Raw genomic sequence first — 11018 nt, forward strand, 5'->3', positions numbered from 1 at the left:
GATTATTTGTTTTTTGGGTGTAGAGTTGTATAAGTTCTTTATATATTTTGGATACTAACCCTTTACTGGATTTGTCATTTATAAATATCTTCTCCATTCAGAAGGTTGTCTTTTAGTTTTGTTGATTATTTCCTTCACTGTGCAGAAACTAAACAAATAAGTAAAGGAATAGAAGAGAGAGAGAGAAAGTCAAACCAAGAAACAGACTCTTAACTACAGAGAACAAAGTGATGACTATGAGAGTGGAAGTGGCTGGGGATGGATGAAATAAGTGATGATGACTAAGGAGTGCACTTTTGATGAACACTGGGTGGTATATGGAATTGTTAAATCACTATATTATACACATGAAACTAATATAACACTGTATGTTAACTGTACTGGAATTTAAAATAAGATAAGATAAAACATATAAAATAAAATTAAACAAAATAAAACAAACATAAAAACAAAAACAAAAACAAAACCCAACCCTAGACAAGACAAGGCAAAACAGAAATATTCTGTATTAACCTAAAGCTGCATTAGAGACTTCAGGGGGGAAATACTAGGGAGAAATCAGGAAAAGAAATATTGTGTATGGAAGCATCTTAAGTTACATTAGGAACTTTTCATGGAGGATTCTGAGAGATTTGAATCATATAGAAACTACTAACAAAAAGATTTCATAATAAAATGAGATCATTTAAAACAAGATGTTGAGAATTCCCCAACACTGAAAATATTTGAGGAGAGGTACTTGCGTATCTCTACTATATTATTTAACAGTACACTATCACAGATTATATATCAGATTAAGGAAACTTGGAAATGTGATTTTGATTTGGAACTGAACACTTCTGAGTCTCAGCCTTTGTTAAATGGCATTTGCAGTTCTTAATTTGCTGGTTTCACAGCTCACATACAGACATCTGAAAAGGGAATGTGTTCAGACAATAAAGCACTTTACAGGTAGAGAGTACTGCCTAGTTGTGTAGGAGGAGTTAGACCAAGTCACACTGTGATTCAGGTTAAACTGACATCTGAGTGGAAAGAGGGTGAAGACGGGGAAAAGTGTATTTGCTATCAGTCTGATTCTCGTAGAGATTTTAGAGAATGATCTCATGACTCAGGAGGGGCCCTTGGACAATGACACATTACTTACTGAACTTGAAACCTTCAACTGCAATATGGTCACACTTCTAAGCAGCAACTGACTTTACTCTTATGTAGTGGCCTGTGAAAATCTTGGAAGGCAGAAATTTACTTTCTTCCTATTAAATACATAGGCCTGTTTCCAAGGTAGGTGATTGTAACTTCAATAGATCTTCATGATTACTGATCTTCAAAATACACTATGAATCCAAGCCCTCTGGTGTATTGCTTGATACTGCATTTTCTTTTCTTTTTTTTTTTTTTAAATAGACTCCATGCATGGAGCCCAACGTGGGGATTGAACTTGCGACCCTGAGACCAAGACCTGTACTGAGATCAAAAGTCTGTCGATCAACTGAATGAGCCACCTGGGCACCTCTTGATACCACATTTTTACAAAAATAGTATTTAAAATGTGCCCAGCAAGGTGCACTGAGACCAAGCACATGGCGATTTGTTTTCTGAGGGAGTTGGGTCACTTTCAGAAAGTCATTATGAAAAGCATTAGTTAATATACATACACTCAAAACCAGGGCAATGTTAAAGTAAATCTTAAGATTTTAGTATAATAAATATATCTATACAAGTAAATATAGATATTTGGAAGGCTGCTGTTATTTGGGAATCCTTGTATTTGGATAAAAGAAAGGGGGAAAAGTAATAGAATGCATTGAGTTTCCACAATATATCAGGATCTGTGCTACCCTCGTACTTCCTATGTATTTTCTGTAGACCTTTGTCAAAATTTTAGGTATTCATATTTTTAATACCATTTAGCAGTGGTAGAAACTAAGGTTAACAAACCTGAAGACATTTTCCATGGTCAAATTGTTAGTAAATGGCTCAGCCAGGAAATGAATCCATCTGTTTGCCATGGAAAGCTATTTCTATCACAGAGCCTTAGAAACTTGGAGGACGCCTGTGTCATTTATCAACTTACTGCCTCTCAGCTTCAAATTCACTCTTCAGTAGATGCTCTGTGATAACACAAGGGGTTCCTTTAGGCATTTCTTCCTTGCTGTGAGCATAACAGTAAGCCTTCTGCATAGTGGTTGGTATCCAGATGTTGCAAAGGAAGCAGTTGTGCATTTCTTTGGCTGTAGCACTGGAGGGAAGAATATTCAGTAGTGTGGATGTGAAGATATCTGGTGAAGCTCTCCTCAGTCATGGGGCCAGAATGTGCTGGATCCTCAGTGAGGAACTTCAGACTGACAATCACCTTTATTTGACCCCTTCTCCATGGAAAGCTGTACCTTGAAGACTACTCATCCATGAATCCCTATTGGCCTCCTGTTCTCACAGACAACCAGATTCCCTCTACAGGTTCCCCCTGCCCCCAGTGTGTCGGTATCTCAGAGCTTCCCAGACCCTCTACATACCCACACCATTGGTTGTTTCTTCATCTGTACTCTGGAAAGAGTTGTCTCCTGCAGAACAAACATGGTCTGGCCAAACAAGTGAATCTGCTTTCCAGTGGGCTGAACTATTCTTTTCCAGTTTTTTTTTTTTTCTTTTCTGAGTAGTCTCCTACATTCTTAGGGTACCATATAGTGTTTCCTCATATCTTATACATACTCTTTTATCATGGTTTAATAATTTTCTTTTCCATGAACATTTCTCTGTTTAACCTACTGTGTGGTTTCTGTCTCCTGATTGGAATCAGACTGATACAGGGATCTTTCGTTTTAGGGTCATCTGTATATATATGGTGGTTGAATCCATGGCTACAGGTAAGCTTTAATAGTATATAAAGTGAAAAGCAAAGATGGAAGATAAAGTAACCACAAGAAGTCCCAAACTCAAGGAAAAATGAAGGACTGTCAGTGAAAGAGATGTCATGGACCAGAAACCCGTTCATCAAGGGAAATGATGGAAAACATGCCATCAAGTCAAAAGTAAAGATGAATAATAAATACTATAGAAAGGTCAACTATTCTTAATGTCTTGAGACAAGACATCCAACAAAAGTAGTGTAAATATACCTCATTATTAAAATATTGTTGATTGGGGAAGATCAGTGAGAATAAAATCAAGAAAATATTGTGGAGTGTGGAAGAATTAATTATTGAGTGGCTACATTTTAGTGGGAAGTATGGCTATATTGTGCCAACATAAGAGCATTCTGAGAAACCTCATAAACAGACAAACATTTAAGATCTGACTTAAACAAAGAAGTTGTTGAACTAAGGCATTTTCCTTGTTCTAAACTGGGACTCTTGGAATAGTTTGTCCTTTTTGTTTAAATAATGAATATTAAATACTGTACCTACCTGGAGTTCAACAACAAGAAAAAGAAGAGAATCCTAACCTGCTGGAAAAGGAATGGATAGACAAACTGTCCTCCAGAGAGAAGGAGAATGTGTCTGGGAGTAGATAAAACATGTTAAAATACTCAATTCCTTGTCCGAAATTCATGAAAATTGCTTTAGAGTTATTATGATGGAAAAAAAAATACTGGGAGAGGACAGAAAAGACACCAAGATGCTATGATGAGGATTATGGTAATGAGGGTGATGACGATGAACAGGTTATTAATAGTAGTGAGTAAAACTTCATGTTTAGTGGATGATTTCCAAGATGTTGAAAGAACAAAATAACAAACATGTATTTATAGGTCAAACATATTTTGGTAATGTGATACGTCATGGTCATGAAACACAATTATGGAAGTTAAAATTATGGTCCCATATGTTTGGGTGCTTAGAAAACCTATCTTTATTTGGTTTTAAGGCCTTAGATAATTCCTAGATTCGCAAGCAAATTAGAACATCTTAATAAACTTGTTGTACACAGAACTAGCTAATTTTAGGCAAATAGTTGTAAAATGAGAGAATAGAGGCCATGTGAGGTATGATCCATCCACCCCTGGAAGTATATAAAGGTCCTGGAAGAGGGGAGGATATCCAGACTTCAGGAATACTCTCCTACACTTCAACTGAAACCTCACCTCCCAACACCATGTGTAGTAACTACTGTGGAAACTTCTGTGGCAGCTGTGGCTCTGGCTGTGGCTACGGTTCCGGCTGTAGCTCCGGCTGTGGATATGGCTGTGGCTATGGCTCCCGCTGTGGCTGTGGCTATGGCTCCCGCTATGGCAGCGGATATGGCTATGGCTGTGGCTCTGGCTGTGGCTCCGGCTGTGGCTCTGGCTGTGGCTATGGTTCCGGCTGTGGCTCCCGCTATAGCTGTGGCTATGGATCTAAAGGTGGCTACGGCTGTGGATATGGCTCCCGCTATGGCTGTGGATATGGCTGTGGCTCTGGCTGTGGATACGGCTCCCGCTACGGCTGCGGATATGGCTGTGGCTATGGCTCTGGATCCTGTGGCTACTAACCATTTTGGTACAGAAGATGATATTCCTCTTGCTGCTAACCATCGTTGCATATTGTACTGTGCCTTTCAAAGGATCACTACAAATACAAGTCCTGTTGAAATCTCCCCATCCATGAACTTCACAGTGAAGTAAAGAATTACTACTGGCTGTCAGCAACCTGCCTTAACTTTGGAAAAGCTCTCTGTGGTTGATGGAGACTGCGTAGTTACATCACATCACTGAAGACAGAAGATCTTACTCTGATCATTTTTCAAATTTAAATTCTTACATCTTTTTCTCTGTCTCTGTACTGTGGCTATTTGCACAAGCACAGGCGGACTATCCAATTGGAATATATTAAAATGAAGCAAAAATAAAAAATTTTACTTACTAAGAAATCTGGTTTTCTTTATATCGGAGTCATCCCTGATTTCAGGGTTTGTGGCCTCCGGGAAACATGGGTGGCCACAACTCTGGATAACTGTTGATTGAATCCAACTATTGGTTCTTTTATGCATTTCTTAATCCATTGTATGTACATTCATTACATTATATCTGAACATAAACAAAATATCAAACCCCAAATTTCATATCTTGGGTGGATGAAGGATTAGAACAGGGAGGTCAATGAGAAGTAGAATCTGCCCATGAGGCTATTGCTACTAGTCTAAGACAGAAGCGGTTGGTTCGATCCTGGGTTTGAGTCTTGGTGATAAAGGGGCAACGATATTAATTTAAACAGCATTTTTTGAAATAGGCAAAACAAATTTTGGAGCAAGCTAATTAAGGCTGTCACAACTGCTCAAGAAAATCAGTGATTGTCACTCCTGCTGTGTGACTTTCACACTCAGTTTTAAAGTGGATCTTGTGGGGTGCCTGGGTGGCTCAGTGGATTAAAGCCTCTGCCTTCCGCTCAGGTTGCGATCCCAGCATCCTGGGCCCTGGGATCGAGCCCCGCATCAGGCTCTCTGCTCAGCAGGGAGCCTGCTTCCTCCTCTCTCTCTCTGCCTGCCTCTCTGCCTACTTGTGATCTCTGTCTGTCAAATAAATAAATAAAATCTTAAAAAAAAAAAAGAATAAAGAAGACTAGATTTAAAGTGGATCTTGTAAATGACTGCTGTCATGCTCACTTTCCCTTCAGGAAAAGGTAGGAGGGACAGATGGTGAACGACACCGGGTTTTTTAAACCAATGTTGTCTTTTTATTTGGGAAGGGGAACACTTCCCAGATAAAAACACATTTGCCTACCTATGCCTCATTGACCATTACTGTGTCACGTGGCCAGTCTCCCCAGAAGGTGGGTAAAGGGAAATGAACTGTAGACAGAGGTCGTGCTGGTCACCCAACAATGGGTAACAAAACCCCATAGGTCTTGAATATCAGGGGTAAAGGACAAAAGGTGGGGGAAGCAAAATGGTAGGTAAATGGATATTTGCCTTTATAGTAATTTGAGTTTGGGCTGGGGCACAGCTGATGTCTTCACGTAGAGCTTGTCTTTGAGTATAGAGGGTTACGCTTATAATCCCCTACTTATACCATGTTATTTGTCTACACAGGGCTCTTCCCCCTTCCCCCAGAACATATTTAGTTATTCTCTGTTATTTTTCTTTTATTTTCTTTTTCACTCCCAACCCACATTTGCAGCCATTTTGTATTTTATATGCAGTCATTGCATTTCACAGAAGTTCCAAGACAGTTGTTCATTATATTACATATTTTTAATTTATATAAATGACCTTCCTTCCTTCCTTCCTTCCCTCAGCATGATGTGTGTTGACAGATCCATCTACACTACTATGTGTGCATTTAGAATGTGATGGTACTCTATATAATTTATATACGAGATTTTTCTCTTTCACTGCTTCTGTGTTTCACACAATTGCCCCCAAGTCCCCTTCACCACAACATTGCTACAATAAACACATGTTCCACATGTGGGATTTTGTGAGACTCAACCCAAGATCTGAATTATTGGTGATATGGTAGTTCTATTTTTAACTTTTTGAGGAACCTTTATGCTGTTTTCCACAGTGGCTGTACCAGTTTATGTTCCCACTAACAGTGCATGAAGGTTCCTTTTTCTGCACATCCGCGCTGACGTTTGTCATTTCTTATCTTCTTGATTTTAGCCATTCTAATAGGTGTGAGTGATTTTTTATTGCAGTTTTGATTTATGCTGTTCTGATGATTAGTGATATCGTCTGTATATTTTCTTTGAGAAAATGTTTGTTTCGGTCCTCTGCTTCTTTCTTTTTCTTTCCTTTGTTTGTTTGTTTGTTTGTTTGTTTTTGTGTGTGTGTGTGTTGAGTTGTAGGAGTTTTTTAGAAATTTTGGATATCAACGTCTTATCAGAAATATCATTTGCAAATATTTTCTCCCACTCAGTAGGGTATCTTTGTTTTATTGATGGTTTCTTTTGCTGTGCAAAAGCCAGGTGACTTTTTAGAATGTCTGCACCAGTCCCAAACCCTAAAATTGCAATTCTTATGTCATCCCATCTATGTCAAAACTTGACATTATCTAACCTTCTAATGTTTGCTTGTTTGGCAAGTGAAAGTGATATCATCTTGTTGTTTTAATTTCTACTTCTCTGATTACTAAAAAGTTTGAATATTTGTATTTTTTAAAATATATGGTAAACTTTGTTTCTTTCTTCCATATCCTTTGACTATTTTTTCACTGGGGTTTCTGTCTCTTCTTACTGATTTGTAGGAGTTCATTGTATATTCTTCATATAATTCCCTTGTCATTTTTTTACACATGGCAAGTATCATCTAAACTATCATTTGTCTTTAATTGAAGATAATTGAAGATTATCATAATTGAAGATTTTGAATCCTATGATTTGTAATTTTAAGTTTTATTTAAGAAGATCTATCTTACCTTTATGTCAAAGATGTCCCGCAGGGCACTGGGGTGGCTCAGTGGGTTAAGCCTCTGCCTTTGGCTCAGGTCATGGTCTCAGAGTCCTGGGATCGAGTCCCGCATCTGGCTCTCTGCTCAGTGGGGAACCTACTTCCTCCTCTCTCTCTGCCTGCCTCTCTGCTTACTTGTGATCTCTGTCAAATAAATAAATAGAATCTTAAAAAAAAAGATGTTCCACATTACTTTTAAAGTTTTGCATTTTCTTTTAGATAATTAGTTTACATCTTTTTAAAAAATTTTTGTATTTTTTTTAAAGATTTTATTTATTTATTTGACAGACAGAGATCACAAGTAGGCAGAGAGGCAGGCAGAGAGAGAGGAAGAAGCAGGCTCCCTGCCGAGCAGAGAGCCTGATGCGGGACTCGATGGGATCATGACCCGAGCCGAAAGCAAAGGCTTTAACCCACTGAGCCACCCAGGTTCCCTTTTTGTATTTTTTTATTAACATATAATGTATTATTAGCCCCAGGGGTACAGGTCTGTGAATCGCTAGGTTTACACACATCACAGCACTCACCACAGCACATACCCTCCCCAATGACCATAACCCCACCACCCTCTCCCTACCCCCCCCCCCCCCGCAACCCTCAGTGTGTTTTGTGAGATTAAGAGTCTCTTATGGTTTGTCTCCCTCCCCATCCCATCTTGTTTCATTTATTCTTTTCCTACCCCCCAAACCCTCCACATTGCCTCTCAACTTCCTCATATCAGGGAGATCATATGATAGTTTACATCTTTATATGTTTTGCTTCAACTTTATTTTTCACTGTATTGAGCCAGTTTCTCCAATACCTAACCTGTTAAACATCCTGTCTTTTGTTAGTGATTGGTGGTACACTTTCCCTATATATTGTTTTTACGTATATGAGTCTATGAACTCTCTATCATGTTCTCTCTATACTTAGTCTCTTCACATATTTCAAAAGCTTTTTATAATGGCAGAGAATTAGGTTTATCCTGTGTGTTTCTACTGAAGAGAATTAGATACAACAGATAGAATGTAAAGACAAATAGACCTCACAAGAAATTTTTCTAATGGTTAGAGGACCGTGAAAATGCAATTGGCCTTCTTATAGGGATCCCCATCTGGAAGTTGTGCAAGAGTTTGGATCCCTTCTTATTGGAGAAATGAGTAAAGCTCTACATTCAGAACATGAGCTGAATTAATTGATTCATATTATTCACTTCTATTTTGAAATTTAGAGATTCTGTAAGTAAAGAATAATTTAAGGTGAGATTCAGGCAACCTGTGTAAGGAGAATATGGCCAGGGAAGCCAGAAAAATCATGTCCCATTTTGTAGCAGAAACAGGAGGAGGAGTATTGGTTTGAGGAGCACTTCAAAACCTTCACTTTGAGTCCGTATTTCTGGATTTCTGTACCTCTGTGCAGATGATTACCAGAGCAGGGAAAAGAGAGAGACCAGATTCAGTAATGCCTTTGCAGAAGAACTCATGACTGTGGTAAGGGATTAATGTGATGATGTATAGTCTAGTTTGTTTCTTGAAGGGGTACGGAGATCTGCTCATGTTGAATTGCCGAGAGATTATGAGATATGATGTGGGTGATAATAGTTCAGTTGCCTTGAGAAACTGATATCATTCCTGTAACCATGCGAAGACAGGTGGACTAATCACCCACCAGCAGTACATATACAGAATGGCAAAGCACTTTGCTACTTATTAGCTTTGTTACTTAGGTCTAGTAATGTAAGCCCTACTTAAAAATCAATTTCTTTACATGGAACTGTGGATAAAATATTTTCCCAATATTGGGGGTGGTTTAGACATAATATTTTCCAAGGCAATTTACGCAACATAAACCATGATAAAAAATTGTTAAAATGAATTTCTTTGCTCTATGGGAGGTTGCAAAGAGAAAGCAGTAATCAGAGCTTTAAAAGATTAATTGATATATTTATTCACACAGCTCTCTGAGACATATTTCCTGTAATTAGTGATAGACATTTTATAATTAACATTTTTATTCAGTTAACTCTCCAGTTGCAAGATTTTAAATTCTGAGTATATTAAAAAATAGTCACACTCTCAGACATAATCTATTTTCCTATGATGTTAATATTTTTCATGATACCAAAGTTTGAAATAGGAACTCAACTCTTTCCATATTGAAACCATAGAATGTCTTCTAGCCAAAAGTTTTATAGATACAATTGTATTCTTTCCATAATTACTGAATTGAATATATGTTATGATGCCAAGTCCAATGAATTGCTCTAGTATTCTGAGTAACAATTTATTATACAAAATGATTCAATCATTTTATAGTTGGTTTAACATTAAGATAATTAATTTTCTCAGGATTTGGTTCTATTTGCTTTCTTCATTAATGTTCAATTAATAGAGGGACTCCTGGGTGGCATAGTCAGTTAAGCATTAAGCATCCGACTGTTGGTTTCAGCTCAGGTGGTAACCTCGGGATTATGAGACTGAGCCCTGCTTTGGGCTCCATGCTCAGTGTGGAGTCTGCTTGAGGTTCTCTCTTCCTATCCCTCTGCCCCTTCCCCTGCTGCTCTCTTACATTCAAGTAAATAATGTATCTTAAAGTTCAGTTAATAGAGATCGAGTAGCTACATGGGGTACATATTTTCACACACATTTTCAGATGATGTTCAATTACTTAAGAACATTGCTTAGGGTTATAAATGGTGGAGCCAGAATTCTGATCTGGGTCTCCCTGGTTTCAAAAGGTTTTCTACATTATACAGATTTGTGAATTAACCTGGGAATGAATAATGTAATCCAGGTTTTAAAAGAAGCAAAGGCTGTTGGCCATCAATATTTGATTACAAATCAGGTATAGAAAGTAGCATGGGATCCATAACGAAAAGCTGGGATGGGACTTTAGTGATTATTTTTATAGGTGATGTGATGTTACCTAAGGGGACTATAAAGAACCTGGAAAGATTTTGTATTAACAAAAAATGTTGGAATATAATTGGGTTTAACTTTGAATTAAAATTTTCTAGGAAGACAAGAAGTTCTGGAAAACTGTTTTTTTGCAATCTTGGGGCAAGAGAAGTGATCATAACTAAAGAGATAAAAGGACTCTAAAGTAGAAAAAAACCCATGTTCCGTAAATATTGGCAATTTAAAAACTGTGGTAAAGGCTGACAAAATGAGGATTTGAAAATGTCAGAAAATTACTACTTGGGGTCTTTTGAAGACATGAGAATGAGCACTAGTAGTGAGAAAGTTAAATTTACTCTAAGAGGCTTGAAATACAACAAGAATTTAAATTAATATAACTAGACATTAACACACAATTGCATATTTTGTGGTGAAAATTTGTCATTGAATACATATTTTGAGATGAGTAGATTTCTGCAGTGGAAATGCAAATGTTTTTTGAAATCAATATTACATGGCAAACAAAATGCAGGTATCCTTGATCAAAGCACAGAGCTTTTTAAGAGCACTTGACCGTTTTCTGGAAATTTTCATATCTCATCCCTTCTCAAGAGCCAAGGGCTTTACATGACATAGAAACTATTGATATTGGTGCTGATTGTATACATACATGAGAAAAAATGTTTGAAATAATTAAGTAATTCTTACTTAAAAATACTTGAAATAAAATGCACAATAGGAAAGCCATTTAAATATAGTAAAGCAGTTTAACAACAA

The 11018-nt window shown here is 37.5% G+C and overlaps 1 protein-coding gene across 1 annotated transcript; it reads left to right on the plus strand.

Annotated features, from left to right (window-relative positions):
• Positions 1 to 4092: 4092 nt before the first annotated feature.
• LOC308352398 (uncharacterized protein) lies at positions 4093 to 4467 on the plus strand (the record flags this gene model as incomplete). The annotated part of the gene is made up of 1 exon (XM_080818654.1): positions 4093 to 4467. The coding sequence occupies one exon, from the start codon at positions 4093 to 4095 to the stop codon at positions 4465 to 4467; it is 375 nt and encodes a 124-aa protein (XP_080674780.1).
• Between the last annotated feature and the right edge of the window lie 6551 nt (positions 4468 to 11018).

This window comes from Martes martes (genome assembly GCF_963455335.1).
Source record: "Martes martes genome assembly, chromosome: 1".
NCBI classification, from domain to species: Eukaryota; Metazoa; Chordata; class Mammalia; order Carnivora; family Mustelidae; genus Martes; species Martes martes.